The sequence below is a fragment of the Calliphora vicina genome, chromosome 2, assembly GCF_958450345.1.
Source record: "Calliphora vicina chromosome 2, idCalVici1.1, whole genome shotgun sequence".
NCBI classification, from domain to species: domain Eukaryota; kingdom Metazoa; phylum Arthropoda; class Insecta; order Diptera; family Calliphoridae; genus Calliphora; species Calliphora vicina.
Window position 1 is genome coordinate 78,817,639 of NC_088781.1, and position 25,491 is coordinate 78,843,129.

At 31.7% G+C, this 25,491-nt stretch overlaps 1 protein-coding gene across 1 annotated transcript in view; it reads left to right on the forward strand.

Moving 5' to 3' along the window:
• Klp31E (kinesin-like protein 31E) overlaps positions 1-25,491 on the forward strand; it is a 672,978-nt gene that overhangs the window by 316,405 nt on the left and 331,082 nt on the right. Inside the window, exon 7 of the mRNA XM_065502432.1 lies at positions 23,721-23,861. Coding sequence (XP_065358504.1) covers positions 23,721-23,861 — 141 coding nt within the window. The remainder of the gene's footprint in view (positions 1-23,720; positions 23,862-25,491) is intronic.

Sequence of the window (25,491 nt, forward strand, 5' to 3'; positions counted from 1 at the left end):
GTAGACCTAGATTTCGTATCCGGGAAGCTAATTGGGAAAAATATTCGGAATTATGCATTAACTATGATATTTCAAGACCAGTAAGTACTAATATTAATAAAGAGAGTGCCAATATCTCTAGAATAATTCTCCAATCTGCAAATACAACTATCCCTCAAACTAATCGCAATATTATATATAAAGTTTCTTGGTGGAACAAAAATTTATAAAATTTGAAATCTATTAGAAACAGGGCATTGCATTTATTTAAGAGGAATATGTGCATTAATAATAAATAAATTATAAAAAGGCAAATGCCAAGTTCAAAAGAGAAATCAAAAATTCTAAAAGCAAATCACTTTATAACTTTACTTCCTCTATTAACCACTCAACGCCCATTGAGAAGGTATGGAATAATATAAGGTCAATTTCTGGATATAAAGCGAAACAGGGAATTCACTGCGTTACTTCTATCGAAGATCCAACTAGGACTATACTAAATGGCCGCGAAATGGCCAACGAATTTGCAAAATACTGGTCCACCAATTCATATGACCATAACTTTGGAGCGTCCTTCCGCTTAAATAAAAATCGATGCAACAGTAATATTCCGATCTCCACAGTATGCCCTGGTGCCGCAAAAATGGAGTCTAATGTATCTTATATCGAAATGGAATCAGTTCTTGGTAAACTAAAAGGGAAAACACCAGACATGGATAGAATCTCCTATCCTATGATTAAGATGTTGCCATATTGTACTAAACTTAGAATACTGAAACTTTTTAATGCAATACTTACTGATCACATTCCCCAAAATTTCAAAACTAGTATCATAATCCCCATTTTCAAACCCGGTTCAGACAAATCCGCAATAAATTCATACAGACCAATTTCTCTTAACTCCTCCTCAAAGGTTTTAGACCGTATTATCGCTAACAGACTATGGTGGTTTGTCAGCACACACAAACTTCTTGATAACTACCAGTTTGGTTTCAAGAAAGGAAAATCTACAATAGACAGTCTGATATTCACAGATTATCTTGTCTCTAACGCCCTTTCTCTTAGGAAACACGTAACCATAATATCTCTAGATTTTATGAAGGCATTTGACCGAATGGGCTTACATTCTATTCTGGATCAGCTTGCAGAGTGGAAAGTTGGACCAAAAATATCAAAATATATTTATAACTTCATGACGAAAAGAAAAATTATTGTGCGTATAGAAAACCAATATTCTTCAACCTTTCTTCTCCATAACGGCATCCCACAGGGCTCGCCACTGTCAGTAATTTTGTTTCTTATAGCCTACAACAAGCTTTATGGGATCATATCAATTAATAAAGAAATACATCTATCTGCATATGCTGACGACCTTAATCTAATCGTAAGATCAAACGAAAAGAATCCAATTCTATCCCTGAATCGCCTCTTTGATAACATAAAAAACTGGTGCGAGGACTCCGGTGCAATATTATCTCCAAATAAATGTAAATACTTACATATATGCCGTAAGATTAATTGTCATTGCACAATTCAATCAGGCGACTACGCTATATCAGAGGTCAGTTCTCTTAGACTACTAGGGCTATATTTGAACAGTAAATATAACTGGAAACACCATAACGACTTTCTAACATCCTCATTATCCAACCGGTCACATATAGTATAACCACCGAAAATGTTGTCATAAGGACTTCATATTTGCCGTTGTACAGTTCAATTTATACAGCAGAATTAATTGCAATATACCAGGCTATACAATATATAGGAACAAAGCGCGGGAAATTTGTAGTTTGTTCTGACTCACTCTCAGCGATTAAATCCATTGCGAATATATGCAATAACAATCTATATGTATCTCTTATAAGAGAGGTTTTGATAAAAAGACACCCAGACATTGTACTTTCGTGGGTACCCGGGCACTGCAACATTAGTGGTAATGAATACGCCGACCTTATGACCAGGGAGGCTGCCAAATCTCCTGTTTTTGCAACGGACAATTTTGACGTGAAAGACATTTGTAGTTTTGTATATAATTACTACCGAACCATATCTAGAGAACGAATCTTTACAGCAACATCTAACTGGTACAAAACAATAAACAATGACCGTATATACATCGGAAACCATTTAGTCCCTGATCTAAAACGGCAAGAAGTGGTTAAATACACTAGACTCCGTTTGGGACATACAATAGCTACCCACGGCCACCTACTAAACATGGACATTACACCACTATGTAATTGCAATACCAATACTAACAATCCACTTCACATTCTGTCTGAATGTCCTCAATTTAACTCGTCACGTTTACAATTATTTAATAACAACGATCCCAAATTATTCCTTTCCAACCCTACCGTACAAAATATCAACATAATAACTAAGTTTCTTATATCAAACAACCTATATAACAAGATCTAATTCATTTTAAGATAAGTACTCTACATAAATAAATTTTATTTATAATACACATACACAACATAATATTTGTATACTAACCCTAAATTGTAAAAATATTGAGCTGAAGGCCAATGCTGCCATTGCTCGCTTAAGATTAACATATAATTTGTAATTATTATGTTAATAAAATAAAATAAATAAATAAATATTTCGATCATTAATTCTCTTGAGGTAGTTTAATATTAAAATTTATATTTTTGTATTTTGAAATCTTTGTTTGATTATGAATTAAAAATTACACTATGCGACAAATAGTAGGGTCAGTGATCGGCGGGGGTTTTGCCTAATGGGAAATGTTAGATCGGTAAAAACAATGATACGTGTCGCGGCGTTTCGCTGGGTCAGGTCTTGGAATCGAGATATATCGATTTTAAATTTGTATATATTGTATAGGAAAAATTGTAATACTTTTGCCTTTTTCATGCATTTTGACCATCTAAATGTCCGAATATTGCAATGTTATGTTCAGTAAAGTTGTTAAGCTCAACACCGGCTACAACATAGTCAATAAAGAAAAGTGGCATTTTTGGTTTTCATAGAGTGGGACCTTGGAAAATCAGGTTTTCATAATTTTTTTCGTTAGTTATCTTACAAAACCACCCATTGGGCAGAACCTCCGCTGATCAATGACCCTACTATTTGTCGCATAGTGTTATTAATCTATTTTTATTATTCTTCATTTCATTAAATTATAATTTTATTTACTTTATAGGGGATTTCATTGATTGTTAAAATTATATTTTAGTGGTGTTATAATAAATTGTTTAGGGTTTAAAAAGTAATTTCAATAACCAGAATTTTTTGTTTCTTAAATTTTGGATGAAATTTGGATTAAAATATTTATTTTAGTTTTTATATATGTAGGATTAAAACACACGCTTTTATTATTTTAATTCATTATAATATAACTTTTATTCACTTATTTCAATTAAAGTAGACCTAACTTCAATTTATCACTATAAGTGTTTACTTAGAACTATTAAAAGCTTCTTACAGCCTCCATGGCTTCTTATAGACTAACTTAATACTAAAACTATCATACACTGTCTGCTGTCTGTTTCATTGTCATTGTCCCTTTACCATTCCGTCCGTTCTCCCTATGTGTCAGTCGTAGCCGACCACGATTGATATCCTACAACCGGCCCTCCTGACAGCAATACGGCCCGGATTGCCATCTCTGCACAAACTGAACAACCGAGGTTGGAACTTAGTGGTCCCCAACCATCCTAATCTCATTTTACACCTTGCCATCGCACGCTCATCATCCGGATCATTCTTCAAATGATTTACAGTTTCAACTTCAAATATTTCTCGCAAATCGGGATAGTCTGGTAACTTCATCTCTACACCAGTCAATAATATTGGTACTATTATTTTGTCTCTCCGCTCCACTCGGCCATTACCACACAGAACATCTGTTTTCATCTCAGATCGCACTTCTAAACAGTCATTTACCGATTCCATATCCGTTGATTTCGTTAGATAGTGCCATACGAATTTCTCAAAAGGAACTTCCTCCTCATTAATCGGATCAAGCAACCCCTTTTTCACGTCCATATCTGCATCAGTGATGATACACTCCACACAATTTTCAACCACCTTCAACACCTTTTCCGCTAATCTCCATATGTGATACTGCACCGACAGCATCACCTACAACAGAACCGACTGAACTGGCGACATCATCCGCGTCGACCCTAGCGTCAACAAAATCCAGTTCGTAATGCCCTAAAAGTCTTCCCCTTAAGTCCTGCTTAAGTCCTTGTACACTCAATCCCAACCTCGTCAATTTATCCCTTAGAGCACTAACACTCAAACCCAAAATAGTCTCTCTGTCCATTATGATATTACAATAAAATCAATATTACAATATTACAAAATCAATACAATTGAAAGTTACGTTAATTTAAATTAATTAAATCACAAAAATAAAATATAGTTCAAGATGAATACAACCTTTTACTTATCTGCAAACAGCTTTACTACTGCATACACCATAAACGTCTCAACTAGGCACTACCTCTGCATTCAAACAACTGCAACACCACACACAGCTTCTTCACTAAGCATATACAGCTATACAGCTTCACTAAGCAAAATACACAGCTTACACTTCTCTAGGCAACACCAAAATATTCACCAATTTTTCTTACTAAACAACAGCAGAAAACACACACAAAGTTTCTTCACTTAGTCACTGAGCAACAAGTCACAACAAAGTTCTTATAACGTTCCTTTCTATATTTCACAGAAATAACAAACACCAAAACAATGTTTTGCTTAAACCACACCAATCATGTTACAACAAGTCCCTTTGATTTCGTTGACAACACAAGTCGTTTTTGTAACGTCTTTCCTTTTTTCTTCCAGTAGTTTTTTCTTTTCTTTTGCTTAACGACAAAAGAATTTCCTTACTACGCACAATCAAACGTATATACAAACGTATGTTTCGTTCTCAACACAACTGCACTAAACACCACAAAGTTCGTTTTATTATTTGTTTTAACAAGAGTTTTTATTAAGCAACAACAAGACTATACTGACTGTTTTACTCCACACAATACCACAGTATCAAACTCTGTTATATATTTCTTCCTTTTAAGCAACAACAAGACTTTCGTCTGTTTCACTCCACAATTATATTAAGCAACAACAAGTCTGTTTCACTCCACAAATCATTAAGCGACAACAAGATCTGTCTTGCCCCACAACAACACTAGAGTATTAAACTCTCATTTAAGCAACAACACGAATAATTCGGTTTCACTCCACAAAAACATTAGAGTACGAAACTCTCTTCTTTATTTAAGCAACAACAAGTCCTTCGTTTGTTTTGCTCCACAACAACAGCATATTCGTGCCACTGGCAGAATTGTCTTTACTTCACTTCATTGCCTGTAGGCAAACACAATTTTCTCATTATACAAAAATTTTGTAAACAAACACACAACATTTGTTTCAATTTTAGTTGTTCATATTATCAACGTATATGCAACTTCTTAGGGTGGGTTTTTATTTCACTTGTGCTCAAATGTGACTTCGTTCTCTCTTTCCTTCTTTCAACACTTTCTTCTTCTATTTGATGATGCAATATAGAATTTATTTTAAACTTCTTTCACTTCATAGATCATTTTGTTTTCTCCTTTCTCATTTAAAAATTAGTCAAAATCATTAGTTTCCTTTCAACATCAGTTCATTCTTATTTGATAATGCAATATAAAAAAATAACTTTCAAACTTTTTTCACTTCTATGAACATCTTTATACAAGTCTTTTCTCTTTTCACACAGTTAATAGTTTAAGTTTTTCATGACAAACAGTCTACTTTTTATTTTTTCAACACGAGTACTACTGTTGGCACACTCTTCGCAACTTATGGCACACTTTTTAACTAGGTATTTCGGTCGAGTCCCCATTTGTAGGATTAAAACACACGCTTTTATTATTTTAATTCATTATAATATAACTTTTATTCACTTATTTCAATTAAAGTAGACCTAACTTCAACTTATCACTATAAGTGTTTACTTAGAACTATTAAAAGCTTCTTACAGCCTCCATGGCTTCTTATAGACTAACTTAATACTAAAACTATCATACACTGGGATTGTGGCAATTAACAGAAGTTGAAAGTTCTCTGATTGCCTTTCACTTGGGAATGGCCAGGAATGATTCTTTTGCTTAATTGTTAAAGCAACTCACACCGCCAGCCTTAGGCTAGGTATTCCCCGGGCAATGGTTTCTGATACCCTTCAGAACTAGCAAACGTGAGAAGGCGTACTGTGTAGCCTGATGGTCTATATGACGTCTCAGGTAAATAGGTGATGATTTGTCACTGAAGCACAGTAATAAAAGTCGGTCTGACGGCTTAGGTGGCAGCCCCATCATCAGACTAGGATATCTTGTGCTGATTCCTCATTATATCCGAAACCTCACAAACAATTCCCAGAAACTCAATAAGAAAAAATCAAACTAAGAAACAAACGATGACGACCCACCGCAATGATAAAGGACTTCGATTCGCTCATGGAACGTTAGAACACTCTATCAAGCAGGCAATCTTGAGCAAGTTAGTAGAATTTTTAGAAAGTATAATCTCGCCTTCCTTGGTATGAGCGAAATGCGTTGGAACCAAACTGGTACCATAAGGACTGATGGTGGTCACCAACTGCTATGGTCTGGTGTGCCCAACGAGAACGACATACATCAATATGGCGTAGGTATTCTAATACATTCGAGCTTTTGTGAATTTCTTCAAGACTACAAATTTGTTAATGAGCGCATTATGTCTATACGTCTAAAATGTAAGGACAAGAATATTACTGTAGTTCAATGTTATGCCCCAACTGAAGTCGCTGATGAAGATCAGAAGACTAAATTTTATGATGCACTGAATCAAACCTTGAAGGATATCCCTAATAAAGATTTTAAGGTTGTAATGGGGGATTTCAATGCAAAAGTTGGAGCTGAAAACGATGGAATGGAGGGAATAATGGGCAAATTGGTGATATCAATAGTAATGGTGAGCTCTTAGTAGAAATGTGTGGCCTCAATGAACTCAAAATTGGCGGTACACTTTTTCCCCACAAATTGTACCACAAAACGACATGGAAATCTCCAGACTCCGAAACTCAAAACCAAATTGATCATATCTGTGTAACAGCAAAATGGAGTAATTGTTTATGGGATGTTCGAAATAAACGTGGAGCAGATATAGGATCTGATCACTACATGCTCTTCGGTAAACTACACTTGAAACTACCAACAATATATAAAAAATCACAGACATCACGTATGAAATATAACTTAGACCGCCTGAAGATACCGCATTTCAAGAATATGTTCTGTGACTCTCTAAAAGAACGAGTAACCAATAAACTTCCGGAAACGGATTTAAACCATAAATGGTGCAAACTAAAAAATGCAATACAAGATACTTGCCTAAGCACACTTGGTAAATCCAGAAAACAAAATGATGAATATATCTCCGAAAACACATGGAATATGATTAATGAACGTGGAAAATTAAGGAACAATGTAAACGCTACTACAAATGCTATGAAACGGAAAGAGGCGCAAAGAGAATATAACCAGTTCGATAAAATGGTCCGACGTGCAATTAGAAATGATAAGAGAGAGTTCATCCAACGCCTAGCTATATCTGCTGATGAAGCAGCAAGGTCACATGACATGAGGAAGCTTTTTGATATTACGAGGAAATTCAATGGTTGTAGTAAAGAAAAATCGGTGCCAGTTAGAAGCAAAAACGGAGAAATTATTACAAATACACGAGCCCAGCTCTGCAGATGGAAAGAGCACTTTATGGAAACGATGAATATACAGCGTTCAGGAATTGTAGTAACGCATGACGAACACGTTGAAACACTACCAATACGAACAACACCCCCTACTAAATCAGAAATATATGAATCAATAAAGGCCCTGAAACTAAACAAAGCTGCCGGTTCTGATAACATCCCAGCAGAAATATTTAAAGCGGATCCCAATATGTTCTCTGAAATGCTTTACCCACTCTTTAACGAAATATGGGAGATGGAACGCTACCCTATGGATATGTTGAATGGCATCATAATTAAACTTCCAAAGAAAGGTGATAGGACAAGATGTGACAACTGGAGAGGTATAACGGTTCTTCCAGCTGTGATGAAAATCCTCATGAAAATAATATTAGAGAGAATGATGACCCATATTAATAACAAGTTAAGACCTGAGCAAGCTGGCTTCAGACCTTCCATGTCCTGTACGGACCAAATAAACACGCTCCGAATAATCATAGAGCAGTCTCTGGAAATGCAATCACCCCTATACATGCTTTTTGTTGATTATGAAAAGGCATTTGACTCAATAAATAGAAACTGTATTTGGGCTGAGCTAACCAACTTTGGTGTACCGGATAAAATAATACGCATGATACGAACGAGTTATGATACATTTGAGTGCACCGTCTTACATAATGGTGAAATGTCTAACCCATTTAAGACAACGTCTGGGGTTAGACAAGGGTGTTTACTATCACCGCTTCTGTTCCTAATTGTATTAGATGCTGTTGTTAAACGCTCAACTGCAAATAGACCGAGGGGAATTATATGGGATCCCTTAAACCCGCAGATCCGATTAGAGTCGCTGGACTATGCAGATGATAAATGTGAGCTTTCCCACAGACGTGCTGATATACAAGCAAAAATTAATGATCTAACCGGTGAATCAGGGAAAGTTGGGTTGAAAATTAATATCAATAAAACGAAAGAGATACGCATTAATGCAGAGTCAACAGAACCATTAACCATCGGCAATGACGTAATAGAAACTGTAAGCGAGTTTCAATACCTAGGCAGTATGATAGATATAAATGGAGGTGCCCTTATCGATGTCACGACAAGAATACGAAAAGCAAGAGGTGCTTTTGCCATATTATCGAAAACTTGGAAATCAAATGAATACGGCAAAAAGACCAAGTTGAACATATTTTCAGCATGTGTGCTGTCCGTCCTATTATATGGATGCGAAACATGGCTTGTAACTGAAGAAATTAAGCGTAAAATGCAAGTTTTTACCAACAGATGCCTCCGCATAATACTTGGAATTTACTGGCCTAATACAATTACAAATGCTCAACTGCTCGCCATAACAAATATGAGTGATATAAACTGCGAAATCCGAAGACGTAAACTTGGCTGGATAGGGCATACACTTAGAAGGGAAGATGACAACATATGCCAAAGAGCGCTAACATATAACCCCCAGGGTGCAAGAAGACGAGGAAGGCCGAACAACTCTTGGCGACGGTCAACATTATATGAAATTAACAAGCTGCCTGTTTTTAATGATAGAAAGATAGTTAACTTGATAGAATTAAGAAGTATTGCAAATATACGCTCCAGATGGAGATTTCTTATTGAGAGCCTATGCCCACAATGAGGTAGCCCTAAAATAATGTTAGAGCAAGGCCTATTATTATTATTATCATACACTGTCTGCTGTCTGTTTCATTGTCATTGTACCTTTACCATTCCGTCCGTTCTCCCTATGTGTCAGTCGTAGCCGACCACGGTTGATATCCTACATATATTTAGTGAAGACTTACACTACTTAAGTTTGAGTTTCAATATGTTTCTTATATATTTTCCTTGTTTGTGTTTCATTATCACGTAGGTTATACAATTTAGAAGTTTTAGTTTAATGTTTAATGCATTATCATTTATTAATATCTTTTAGTGTGTGTGAACCATATATTGGTAGTAGTTTTCGATATAGAAAATCAGAGTATTTAATTTTAAATTCATCGTAAGTTAATGGATTAAGAACTGTTAATTTGGATAAATTATTTAATATTTTCTAAAAATTTTCCAATAACTCCATTTAACATGTATGAAATAAAAATTAGTAGAAATCCTTCTTTTTGAATTATATGTTTCCTCTTTTATTTCATTAAGGTTTCTGGTGAAAAAACTTTTCACAAAAAATGCGTAAATTCAGAATGACAAAATCTTAATTTAGGTTCCATATCTAAATATTGTTTAATGTTAATAAAAAAATACTCCCATTAATTTATTATTACAATATTCAAAATTATTCATGACCAAAAATACTCCCATTAAAATTGTATACCCTAATGTAGACTAATTAAAAGAAAATAAACCCTCCTATTAAAACTGCATTAAAAGCCTCTACATAATAGTACAACAAAACTAAATAAAAAAACAAAATCAATTCCACACAATATAACACACAAAGCATTTTTTCTACATTACTCAAATTACCTGAAGCAAGAAAACAAAAATTTACAAATTGTCGCTGCCTTTTTCTACGCCAACAATTCCTCGTCATCAAATTTTTGCTGCCTTTTTCTCTGCCAACAATTCCTCGTCATCAAACTGTCGCTGCCTTAATTTCAGAAAATGCTCTTCAATATTCCTCATAAAAATTTTCAATATTCTTCTTCTCTGCCAGTTTAAATAAAAAAAAATCCAAGAACAGGCATTCCTGCAGTTAGAGGAATTGTTGTGTATAGCACCAATTTTGGTATATCCCATCCCTGGGGCGAAGTTTGTGCTAGACAGCTATGGGAGTGGATACGGAATAGGCGGTGTGATTTCGCAGATTATCAACGGGCGGAAAAGGTCATAGGCTACTACAGACGGACACTTTCCAAGCCTGAGAGAAATTACTGCGTGACGCGACGTGAACTCCTGGCAGTATTAGAGTGTGTGAAGCATTTCCACAAGTATCTGTATGGCCAGCACTTCCAACTGAGAACCGATCATTCTGCCCTCAGGTGGTTGCTGCAATTTAAACAACCTGAAGGACAACTGGCTCGTTGGATTGAGAGGCATCAAAGCTATGACTTTGTCATCGAGCTCTTTGTCACGCTCTCAAGACGACCATGCAACGTGGGATGCATCAACGTTCGTCTAATGCACATAGAGTGTAGTGAAGAATGGTCTGTAGGGCAGACAAATGACCCCATACTGGCGAAGGTAATATCGGCAAAAGAAGAAGGTAGAACGCCATCTCACAATGAAATATCGGCCGAAAGTCCACTGATGAAATCATATTGGGCCCTATGGAATAGTCTACAGTTGTTAAATGGCTACTTATACCGTATATGGGAAAGTGCTGACGGTGACATATCTAATTGTGGTGCCTACCTCTAAAATAAATGTAATAATGGAAGAGTTCCATGACGGTCCCAGTGGTGGTCATCTTGGTGGAACAAAAACCTTAGAAAAGTTAAAACAACGTTTTTATTGGGTGGGTCGTCAGCAAGTAGTAGCCGATTTGTGACGGACGAACCATTAATGTTCTGTATATTCTGAGATGGGCTACCTATGTTCCGGCCGTGCTCAGGGAAATTTGGGATGGATCTTGTCTCAAAATAAACAGATTTAAGTCCTTTGCATAAATAATAAAATAAGGTAGCATTCAGTCAACAATAAAATAAAGATATAACAAAAAAAAAAAACTAATCTTGATGTTATTCTCTCTTCATTTCTATACCCAACCCTACCATTGCTATCTTAAATCAAAATAGATAGCCCGAATTGAACTACCCTACTTACAACCTTAACTGTTCACGAAATTTTGTAAACAAATTTAGCAAGTCATTTTTAAAATTCAAACAATTTTATTATAAATTAAAATAAATTCCAAACAAATTCAACATGTCAATAAGGTGTCAAGTGTAACAAAATTAATAGTTAACATTTAAATATTTTAAATTAAAGCAAATTAAACAAATTATTTAACAGTTAGTAAGTATTAAGTTTGATTAGAATCTAATTTTTGACAAATTATCAATTTTAGTGTATTAATAGTATTAATATATGTATTTTAAAGAAAATTGGTTATGAAATTAAGTAATATATATATAGCAACAAATATTCATAAAAAAATTTAAGTGTTTAAGTAATATTTTTTTTTGTTTTTGCAAATTTAAAAGGAAAAAATATGTAAATATGGTATTTTTAACTCACCAATTACCTCTCCAGCGATGACATAAGGCCTTGTGTCTGCTTAAGGTTTGATTATCTATATTTTCGTTATAAAAACTTAAATTTTTGAAGAACAAATTTTGAAATGATCCATAACCAAATTACTTATTTAAGTATGTATGTGCTAATTAATGATATGAGAGAACAATATTAGAATTTTTACATCACTAAACAATAATATAAAAATAGTAGCCAATAAGATAATTAATTTAAGTTATGAATTTTAGAAAATTTGACTTTTTTTATAAGAATGAGTGATAAATTTAGATGGAAAACAAACTTTAAAATACAATTACAAAATTTTAGCGAATAATCTTATCAGCCACCCACTTATGTAATGAGGATGATGAATACTTATCTATTAGGTCACAAGCAAATTTCATACTTAAACTTGTCAAAATTACAGTTATCTTCAAGCCAAATTGTTCGTTCTTCTCCTCACCAATTTTTTTCCAAAAATGTTTTCTATTCCAAAAATTCTAATTTTTCATTTTGATTACTTTTTCAAAAATTTTTCAAAATTTAATTTTCAACTTTTATCAAGTAAAAAAAATATAAAAAATACGTTCGAGCTTAAAAAGAGCACCTCACAGATTGGGTAGCCAATTGTCCACAATGCATAGCAGTAAGAAGAAGTCGTGGACAACTTCAGCAATATAACTCGAGCAGATTTCAATGGATGTAGCAGGCCCTTTCGCTGTCAGTGATGCTGGAAACCGTTACGTTCTAGTGGTTATGGATTATTTCAGCAAATGGCCAGAGGTATAAGGGTGTTTGTGAAAAATTGGGTGTGCCGCTATGGTGTGATTTATACGGAATAATAAAAACCAGAACAACATCACTGCATCTTTAATCTGATGGAATGGTCGAAAGATTCAATCGCACACTGGAGGAATATTTAAGAAAAGTGGTCAGTGCACACCAGAAGGACTGGGATGAATACATACATTCTATTGGCATACAGAATATCTGTTCATGACTCAAGCTCTCGAACACCTGTCTTCGGGACAGAACTCAATTTGCCTTGTGATTTAGAATTCGGTATTAAGCCTTCATCAACAAATAATGAGCAAGATGACCTAAACGAACTTCATGAATTCGTACGCAGATGAATAAAAATGACCAGTCACAAAATGTAAGCCAGATACGATCGAACAGCGAATTCTGAAGGATTTAACAAAGGTCAGCTTGTACTGCTGTATAACCCACAACGTAAGAAAGGACTGTCTCACAAACTACAAACCTATTGGGATGGACCAATGGGTTTGTAGTTTGTGAGACAGTGTGATTAAGAAATTAAACGTCGCACAGTGGTTCAGAAACGTATTTTTTTTGGCAATAATTCGGTATCTCGGGAACTATTAGAGATATTATTACGAAATTTCACATGGTTCGAGTTGATTTACAGTTGTTCAGCTTCCTAGGGGTAATTGGGGCCAGTACGTGGCCCCTGAAACTTGGACACCTCGGGTCTCAAATTTTTTAAAAAATCACCAAAAATCCATTTATTATCCGAATGAGTTGAAATTTAAAATATAAATAGTCCCTGAGAAGATTAGCTAAAAATACTCTTACACGTGTAGGTTGTCTACATTAGCTGAAGAGATATTTAGGTTTATTGATTTATTTTTTTTAATTTTGCTTGATTTTTTTGGTTTTTTAGATATGGCGGGCCAACGGAGGGTCGAAATTTTTTTTTACAAAATCAGCTTTATTGGAGATAATATTCTAAATCAGATAGAAATAACTTTCTAACAGTTATTCGTCCCTATAAAAAGTTACATGCATCCAAATTTGAAACATGTAAAATGGGCCGTATTTTTTTAAGTTTCTTTTCACAAAAAAGTCCCTATATTTTTTCTTTTGTAGGAAAAATTTTTCTTCGGAACTATATACAATTTGTAAATGATCCGAAAAGAGAACCTAATGCAAAAGCGTGTAAAGTAAAACTTGACTCACTTAAGCGGCCATAGTTGCCCCCAGACCTATCCAAGCTTGGGCAATTTAAAAAAAAATTTTTGGTTTGAGTAAAAAATTTTAAAAAGACTAGTATAGCCCTATATGTTTCTTAAATACTTGCATAGTTTTTTTTACTATCACACGGTAAATGACGTCACAGTAGGCAGTTTTCTAAAAAAAACTCAGTTTTTGGAACACATTTTCACCGTTTCAGGAATTTCGGTATTTGAAAATAAAAAATGTCAAAAATTATAATACCATTGATTTAAGGACATTTGAGTCTATATTAGTTCCAAATTTTTTTATGATTTTTTAATTGTTAAAATTTTACATTAATTCAAATTTTATATTTTTCTGACCATATTATAATTTTTTTTTAGTTTGTACATGTTCCAAATTTGGATGCATGTAACTTTTTATAAGGACGACATAATTGATACCAAGTGGTTTTTATCTTATTTAGAATTTTATTGCCAATATAGCTGATTTTGTAAAAAAAAAAAATTCGACCCTCCGTAGGCCCACCATATCTAAAAATCCAAAAAAGATCGAGCAAAATTAAAACAAAAATCAATAAACCTAAATATCTCTTCAACTAATATAGATAATCTACACATCTTAGCGTATTTTTAGTAGATCTTCTCAAGTACTATTTATATTTTAATTTTCAAAAAAAATTTTATTTGCATTTATAACATCCAATTGTATACAAAAAATCATTATAATGTCATTACAAGAGTATTTTAAAAGCATGAAACGATAAAAGATAGCATATATATTACGGTCATTTAAAACGCATTCACTTAGGTCAACTTTGGTCTCTGGACAAAAAAGTAATAAAGATATAAGCCTAATACTTTTGGTACATGATAATTAGACTGTTTATTACAAACTGTGTAAAAATCAGGTAGATCAGAAGGCATAACAAAAATTAATCAATGCCGCCCTTGAACCACTGTGCGTCGTGGTGTACAGAATACAAAAAGAAGAGAGCCCGAGATCTAAATTGAAGGTCGTTCATCAAGATCGACTAGCTGCCTATAGGAAAAGTTAATCTATGCCTATTCGGGACGAACAGGCTTAAGCGGGGGGCAGTGTTACGAAATTGTACTTGAATTTAAATATAACTGTTTTAACGGCCGGTTTAAAGTTGTATAATGCTTCTCAAACAGTAGTGCCTCTCTAACTGTAACATATCTGTGGGTATTATTAACATTGAATAAAAGCTTTGAGTTGAACATTGTTTGTAAGTATGGCAACACTAAATGATTAATATCGAAAGCTCTAGAATTCGAATATTCTGGTTTTTGGATCATTGTGGAAATAGAGCTTTCTAGATGGTAATGCAGCGTATATCGTTAAGTAAAGACATCAACTACCATACTTGTACATTAAAAAGTGTGTATATTTCTGCGAATTTATAAGCGTATTTAAAAACATTGAGTGACTATTTTAAACTGTTGCTGTTGTACATTTTAAATAAATAAAGAGTTGTTACAAATTTTAAATTACTAAACGGCTTTTATTTGCAATCAAAAGTTTATTTAAAGGAAATAAAGCCCCGTTTTTAAAAGGTAAAAACGTAACAATATTTTTTTGTATTTCAATTCACAATGTTATTTTCTCTTCTTCCCTGTAAAACCCGTCTATTTACTATGAGTATAACTAACGTCTTTCATATCGCAATTTTTGACGCCCTATAAATAACCTTGCATTTAAAAATGGTGAATTTAGAAGATATATACAATTATGATCGGTTTCCTATGTAATCAGCTCACTAATAAGCTGGCTTAATATGTACTACATTTTGGTTCATAAATTTACTGTTAATACTAATAGATTCAAGGATATGAAATCTACAAAGGATAACAGTATTAACGAATGATGAATTTTCCGTTCAATATGGTGAATTGTTCGAAAATCAAAAACATTAAGATTTTTTATTTATTTCTTTACTAATTTAAAATCTTGCGGATATTCTATATGCAAATAATTGTGGTGATGTGCCTAAAACTGAGTGCATAAGAGCTCAAGATCAAAATGATATGAGTAGTTTATGTTAGAAGTGTGCATAAATTAAATGGTAAAATAATATTTCCACAATTTTACTGATGGGTGTAAATCAGGGAAAGGTAACCTATACTATTACATTTTACAATTGTATTTGTTATATTCTCTTTCCGCTCTCAGTACGAATCGGTGTTGCCAGTATACTTCCGTCTCTTTTCCCCAATTATTAATGTAAAATCTCATATTGTTCATCATACATCTTAAACAGTTGGGAAAAATTTTTTTCTCTGGCAACGCTGATTCTTAAAAATGTGCGACTGATTAAAGTTGTTTATTTCTCTACAATCCGTTTACATACGTATGTAAGAGAAGAGTAAATGAAAAACGCGGCGCCAATCATTTGCCTTTGCCTGGTGTAAATATATCCCTCAAAATTCACTTTTTACATTCTCATGTGGATTTTTTTCCCCGGAAAACCTCGGACATATGAGTGACAAACATAAAGAGCGTTTACATCAAGGTTTGAAGTTTTTCGAGAGGAATTATCAAGGTTTTTGGGATCAGAATATGCTAGGAGACTACTGTTGGAGTGTCGTGAGGGAGACAAATGAAAATAACTATAAAAAGAGGACTAAAACACTTCACTTTTAATTTTGTTGTCCTAATTTAATGTATATTTTTATATGTTTCGTTTTTAATAAATGTCTCAAAAGTTTGAAGTCCAGGATAATAATATTTTTCCGAACTTAGAAGACCTAAATACACAAATCCCCATATGTTTCAATTCATGAGCAAACACCTTGTAAACTAGTGTAATAAATGTAATAATCATAAATAACCATAAGTGTTCGTTTGGATAGCATCAAATATATGATGTCACTTTCCATGGATCAGGTAACATAGCCTTCAATGTCTAACCTTTTAGTTTTATTTCAATAAAATCCATTTCAAATAACTAATCATAACACAATTCTTAATTATATCTAAATTTTTATAACAGAATAGAAGCATGGCGTTGTTTGGATAAAATGTATGTCCTTAAATTTGTTTGTATTAATAGTAAATGATGGTAATGCAACATTGCTATAGTTCTTTATAATTATTTTATTCAAAATTTTAAAAATCAAGTAAATTTTCTTAGAGTTGCATTTTTTTTGATCGCACAAATTTACCACTGTTTTTACTAAAAAATTTATAATTATCCTTACATACAAAAATATAGGAAAAAATGTCATGCTATAAATGACTATGAACACAAAGAATATAAAAATAGCAGAGCATAGGGAGCATTGAATTCAGTTGTAAGAATATTAATACCAGTTGAATAACAAATAGCATAGCGTTGCATTTTTTATGCTCGCTACTGTATGTATTTAAGGAGGAAAAATATTTCGAATTGATACAATTGACAAATATTTAAACATATAACAAAAACTAATATGATATAAATTGCCATTGAAACCAAAGTATAAATTATTTAAAGCGTGTATTTATAAAATGTCAAATAACAAAGTACCTACATATTATTTAATCAGTGCTAACAAATTTATCAAATATAGCAAAATAAATGCAGTTGATTTATTTTATATTTATTATTTTATATTTATTATTTTATATTTATTAGCTTGTTGAAAAATTGTCCTCATAGTAATTATTGAGAGTTTTAACAGAAAAGTACCTGAAATTTAGAATTTCTAAAAAGTAGAAGACTCCAATAATAATTAAAGGAGAATACATTTTCAATTTTATTTCTAGATTTACTTGTTTGGATATATATATACATCGTAGATCCATACGATGTAGAAAGAACCTAGTTCCCGAATCTCTAGATTAAACGGACTAGGCAATAATGAATCAGTCAGTCAGGCACTCTACAATACAGTGTCCCAAAATTTTGGAATTTCGGAACGCATACCCTCTAATTTTTTTATACAGTGAGTGTCACTCAAAATCGTACAACATATTTTTTTAAATATTATGAAATTATACAGGCAATAGGTAATTATATAAAAAATTAAAAGTAATTATTAATTGGAACAAAAAATATGTATTTCAACAAAAAAGTTAACAAAACCTCAATTCGTTAAAAAAATATTGATGAAAATTAAAGAACATCACAAAATTCATAATTCACTTAAATTCGTACAATTATATTAAATTATAATTAAAACTTTAAAAATTAAAAAAAAAAATTAATATTAAATAATCCTAATACTTTGTAGGGTATCATTTGCTATTTTTTAGTGCCTGTACGATTTTAAATGACGAACTGACAGTCTTACCCAATTTTTTTATTTGTGGATAAGAGCAATTAAAATTATACCCAATTTTCTGATAGGTAATAGCACACACAATATAAAAATAGCATTTTAAAATATTTCCAAAACATCAACTTTCTAAAACTAATGAATAAAATTTGACTACGATGGTGTACGATTTTAAGTGACATTCACTGTATATATAAAACTATAGTTAAATATAAAATTTGGGCTTTCTTTCATGATTGCAACCCGTGCCGACTTGCGATTTAGTTTTGTGGTGCATTTACAAGGGGATAAAATGCAATTTTTCCAGTTTTTGTAAAACTTTTGCCATTAAATAATTACTTTTGCAAGTTAATTTTAAAGAATCGAAATCTGTACGTAATTGTCGTTCTAATAAGACATAAAACACAAAAATTGGTTAAAAAATGTTAAAGTTATTAAAAATTCGTTAGGCCATTAACGTGTCTCAGGCCACTAGAACAAGAAACGTAGGAACAAAATTAACATATTTTGAGAAATATTAAAATAAGAGCTTATTTTTACTTAAAATATATACATATTTATCTGTATATGAGTTTTTGTCTTCGTAGGATACCGTTAACCTACTAGCAGGTATGACCAAAAAAAAATATTTTTTTAACGGCAGTTTCAAAACTCCAATTTCAAATTTTTAAAAATTTTGTTAAACAAATTTTAGAATTTTTTGATCATCACTTGGGAATTTATTGTCAACATAATAAGGAATAAAAAATTATGTCAATACCTCCTATAGTTTTTCCGTACCTGTGATTTAAATTTTGCGATTTTCGAGAAAAACTGATTTTTTGGCCATATTTTGGCGAATGAGCCGAATTTCCTTACTGTTTAAGTAATAGCTATTCAGAATATTATAGTACATGTAATTTTAAATATAGTCTGAAAGTTTTACTAAAATCGGAAAACGTCAACCTTTAAATCGAGAAGGTCAAATGTCAAATTTTTCAATATTTGGAATTTCTCATGGAAAAATAGTGAAATGTTATATATTTTTGGGCCGATTTTGATAAACCTTAAGAAAAATATAACATGAAGTCTAGTATTTATAATAGTGCTGTTATTATAAATACTAAAAACAGCACTTGGAGATAAAATTACCCCAAACTTCTAAAACCATTCAAAAATAGTCAATTTCAATAGTGCTGATGAAAATTTGATTTTTATAGGAAACAAACTTTAAAATATTGTGTTCTGTATTAGAAAATAGTATTACGAAGCCATTTTGAAAAATTTTCACAATTTTGTTCAATTTTGACAACACATTTTTCAAACGGCAAAATATTGTATTTATACCTGATTTTTGCTTTAATAACGTAATTAATATTTTATTGAGGATTTTTGAATAATAAAATTGATTTTAACCCTTTAGTGTACTTTTGATTTATTAAATTTAAAAAATAATTTGAATGATTGAGTTTACTTAACTCTGAAAAACATTAAAGTTAGCACCATTCATATCGAATGTGTTTTTCGTGATTTTAAAAGTTGAGTGTGTTTTTAACCCCAAGTGCTATTAAGTTAATTTTAATTTTTGTGCTGTTATTATAAATACTGGACATCATGTTATACTTTTCTTGAGTTTCGTCAAAATCGGACTAAAAATATATAATAATTTCGCTATTTTTCCATTAGAAATTCCAAATATTGAAAAATTTCTCGATTTAAGGGTTGACGTTCTCCGATTTTAGTATAACTTTCAGAATGTATTTAAAATTACATGGACTATATTATTCTGAACAGCTTTTACGTAAAAATCATAACAATAAGGAAATTCGGCTCATTCGCTAAAATATGTCCAAAAAATTAGTTTTTCTCGAAAATCGCAAAATTTAAATCGCAGGTACCGAAAAACTATAGGAGGTATTGACATACTTTTTTCACAATTTTATTCCCTATTATGTTGTCAATAAATCCCCAAGTGATGATCAAAAAATTTTGAAATTTTTTTAACAAAATTTTTAAAAATTTGAAATTGGAGTTTTGAAACTGCCGTTAAAAAAAATATTTTTTTTGGTCATACCTGCGAATAGGTTAACGGTATCCTACGAAGACAAACACTCATATACAAGTAAATATGTATATATTTTAAGTAAAAATAGCTCTTATTTTAATATTTCTCAAAATATGTTAATTTTGTTCCTACGTTTCTTGTTCTAGTGGCCTGAGACACGTTAATGGCCTGGCTATTTTTTAATAACTTTAACATTTTTTAACCAATTTTTGTGTTTTATATCTTATTAGAACGACAATTTCGTACACATATCGATTATTTTAAATTAAATTGCAAAAGTAATTATTTAATGGCAAAATTTTTACAAAAAATGAAAAAAATGCATGTTTTCCCCTTGTAAATGCACCACAAAACTAAATCGCAAGTCGGCACGGGTTGCAATCATGATAGAAAGACAAAATTTCATATTTAACCAGGGTTTAATATTCAGCACCAAAATAAATAGCCTCATGTAACGACTGAACTGAAAAAAGTTTAAGTCTTCAATTTCAACAATTTGCTTACTGAAAACAGTTGACTGTGCACACACATTACAACAGCAAGCAGCAATCGATTTTGTTTTTTTCCAGCAGCCAAACGAATCAGCAGCCGCCATGTTTCAGTTTTCAATTCTACCGAACTGATTACACGACTTCAGCAGCAAAAACATTTCTGTGTGTGCTGCTTACGCATTGTCAGTTTCGAGTTTTGTTTTTCGTACTACGCAGCGTAACAAAAACTGCTAGCTCGACTGAATAGTACGACTGGCTAGTTTGGCTGGTTGGTTAGAATTTGTTTTTGTATACACTTTGTGAAGCTAAGTTGTATCGTATGGTTTTTGTGTTTACATTTCACAGAGAAAATGCAAAATTCTTGTTTTTTCAGAAAAAAATTCAATATGCATATATATATTCGATTAACATTAAATTTGATTTCATTACATTTATAAATTTCATAATTTTTCATTATTAAAAATTAAATTAATAAATAAAATTACTACATATCGATGGCTTAATATAAAAAAGGCGTAACTCGATTTTTTGTTAATTTACTGGAGAAGGAAAAAACTTAATAAAATCCATAAAATTTTAGACACAAGAAAAGTTTTAATGCAATTTTGAATAAGAAGACACTTCACATTTTATTTCTCATTTAAAATATATTTATTTTTATTTCAATGAAATTATTTAATATACCCTTTTTACATTGATATATTTTTTTTGTCAAGTTGGCTGCCATAATAATTTAATGGCCATACGAATTTTTTTCCTCAAGGTTGATTTTTATCACTTTTTCTATATTTTACCACGGTTATATCTCGTATACCGTACGGAATATCTCTTTTGTGGCTGAAGCAAAGTTGTATATATTGAATAGTAGAAGAAAAGTACGGAACATACCTACCCGAAAAAGTTGCATCCAGTGCCTTAAAAATCGCAAAAATGCCCATTTTTTTTTTACCAATTTTTCACCTTTTTTGCTCAATAACTGGATTACAAATCCAATTATGGACCGAACACCATGAAATTAGGTCGTGTGATTTGTGTTTATATGAAAGTTATTTATCATGAATTTTGCTTATATACCATCATTTTTAACAGATTTATTCACTTTAAAGTGATTTTCGGATGCGGGTCTTATATGGGAGCTATGAATAATTATGGACCAATCATAATAAAATTTGGTGACATGAATTTTGTATATATAAAACTTATTTGGAGCGAAATTTTGTGTAGATACATATATAAATTAAACATTTATGACCGATAAAGTCCAATTTCGGGAGGACATTTGTATGGGGGCTAGGTGAAATAATGAACCGATTTCAGCCAACTTCAACAGGCTTCGTCCTTGTGCCGAGAAAATTATATGTACCAAATTTGTTTATGATCGGTCCATAATTATTCATAGCTCCCATATAAGCCCCGCTTCCGAAAATCACTTTAAAGTGAATAAATCTGTTAAAAATTATGGTATACAAGAAAAATTCATGATAAATAACTTTCATATAAAGACAAATCACACGACCTAATTTCATGGTGTTCGGTCCATAATTGGATTTGTAATCCAGTTATTGAGCAAAAAAGGTGAAAAATTGGTAAAAATTGTCATTTTTGCGATTTTTAAGGCACTGGATGCAACTTTTTCGGGTAGGTATGTTCCGTACTTTTCTTCTACTATTCAATATATACAACTTTGCTTCAGCCACAAAAGAGATATTCCATACGAGATATAACCGTGCTAAAATATAGAAAAAGTGATAAAAATCCACCTTGAGGAAAAAAATTCGTATGACCATTAAATTATTATGGCAGCCAACTTGACAAAACTAATGATACAGAAGTCCTTATTTTTGGGGCTACTTTCACGTGCAATTGTCAGAATTGAGTCCCAAAGCAATGGACTGAAAAATGTTGTACTGTGTTAGTCAATATAAAATATAATAAAAAAAATATCAATAATTTTTTATTCTAAATTTATTAATTAATAATTTTATTAAATTTATTTTTTAGTACTTTTAATTAAGATATAATAAATATAAGAATTTCCTATTTATTTCTATTAACAATAATAACATTTAAATTTCCTCTGTGATATGTAAACACAAAAACCAAAAAATCATACGATTCAACCTAGCTTCATAAAGTGTGTGTTGTTGTACACACATTTTATGCAACCAGCCAAACTAGCCAGTCGTACTATTCAGTCGAGCTAGCAGTTTTTGTTACGCTGCGTAGTACGAAAAACAAAACTCGAAACTGACAATGCGTAAGCAGCACACACAGAAATGTTTTTGCTGCTGAAGTCGTGTAATCAGTTCGGTAGAGTTCAAGGCGAATTAATACAAGGTGGTGTTAGTTCTACAAAAACAATGATTGGTCTTAACAAATGTCAAAAAACCAAAATGAAAAATTTAACAAATAAGTATTTAAACTTAATATAGTGTAGATAATTGAATAGTGAGGGCTTTACTTGTTTATGTAAACAATAAATATTTTGTTAATAAGCTTAGAATATGTAGATATTTAAATATAAAAACAAGATTTGACAATTGTTAGAACCAAAAAGCGAAAAAAAAATTATCAGCTGTTTGACTGACTCCACCTTGTATAAATTCGCCTTGGTAGAGTTGAAAACTGAAACATGGCGGCTGCTGATTCGTTTGGCTGCTGGAAAAAAACAAAATCGATTGCTGCTTGCTGTTGTAATGTGTGTGCACAGTCAACTGTTTTCAGTAACCATGTGATCAAAAACTGAAACTAGTTACTTTTTTTTAAGCATGAGACTGTAAAAAGTCAACTATTCAGTAAAATGCGTCTGCTTTTAGTAGTTCTTCGAAACCCTGTATTTAACTATAGTTTTATATATATAAAAAAATTAGAGGGTATGCGTTCCGAAAATCCAAAAAAAAAAATTTTGGGATACTCTACTCTACAATATATATATTTAAAGTCATTGAAGGCGTCTTACATTAAAAATATTAATAAATTTTATTAATTTTTTATAGATACTGAAAGTGTTCTAGAGATGGCAAAACGAGAACTAAGAAAAGAACGAGAATATATCATGACAAGATCATTTTCATATAATGAAAGGGCGGCAGTTGAAGCAAGTGAATCTGAAGGAAGCGATGAAGAAGACGATAAAGGTATGAATACTGTTTACGACATTTAAGACATTATTACGATTTCATTAAATCAAATCTTATTTATATACCCTTCTCCTAAGCTACTTCAAGATAAAGATAAAAACCAAGTCTGACTACCGATTCGAAACAGTTAACGGTAGCGCTAATTTTGAATTTTTCAGTAACAGAAATTTAGCGGTAACGGTATTTGGTGTTATTTCGGTATCGGTATTTGAATGACAACGTTAATTTTACCCTGAATTAAATTACATATTAATAAAATTTACAAAAATTATGTACTTTATATTTATTTTAAATTTGTAGATTTCAATGAAGACAATTATTAAAATCAAAAATTTGTATTTTTATAATTAAAAATTATTAATAAAATGTAGTTATATTGGTAACGGTATGTTAGCGGCAACGGTAGTCAAACTTGTTAAAAACAATTTGTTTGTTGAAATTAACTTTTATGGGTGGAGAAAAATTATAAAGTTTTTTGGTGCAAAACTATTTTTGCTGATAAGTGTTTCAAATACGAGTACCATTCTTTGATATACACTGTTGGACAAAATAAAGTGCAAAATGTTTTTATATTTCATCAGAGAATAAGGGATCAAATGCACATTACGGACTGATATCGATTAAATCTTAACGTACATATGTATATGTTAATAAAAATTAAACCACTAAACTTACAATTTTGATTTTTTGTTTTTATTTGATTGAAATTAGAATAGAATCCCAATTTTTAAAATGAAATAAGTCCTCAAATACAGTGAAGGTGATCAAAAACAATTGGGGGTTTCAAACGGTTGATATTGGGTGATATTGTCATATATTCGATAGTTTAAACACATTTTTGTTGTTTTTCAAACAAAAAAGTTTTAAACTAATAAAACTTTTTGAACTATTTTGATTGTTTTATCATAAAATAAAACTTTTTTTTGGAAGAACAACAACAACTTGTTTAAACTATCATAATATATTAGGACGTTATGACAATATAACTTAATAGCAGACCGTTTGAATAGCCCCCAAATGTTTGTATTTACTTTTGACAAAATAAAAATTGTTGTTAATACTTGTATAGTTTCCTGAACTGTAATCCAACAACATGGACAGTTGCAATTTTGGGAGACATTTGAAATAGCATCTGCCATTAACTATTAACAGTGCTTGTAGCTTTCTCATTTTGTGTTGAAATCTCTTTTAAGAGTTTTGGATGATTGTGTAAAAACTTATTTACTTGCACTATTGTATACCCTCTTTTTGACATTCTGAACCAAAAAAAGTCATTCTGAACCCAGTTTCAATTTCAAAATTAATTTTTATTCTTTACAAATTTCTTTACACTTCTTGTCACTTTGTTCGAACACGTAATTGATCTCCGTTTAAAATCTACCACACTTTTGGACACCTTTTTTGTGCTCAGCTTGTTATATAGGGCCAATATACAACATATCGTTGAGATTTTTACCATTAGACGATGCACTAGAGGCATTAAAAACTGTTCTTAACTTTGTTGTTGTGCTGTCAGGCTTAAATAGGTAACTTGAACTACTTTCAGGATCCTCAATTTTCTCCGTATGTCCTAAAGTTATATACTCTTTTAGGACCTCATCATATTGAGCCTTAAATTTTTTATTAA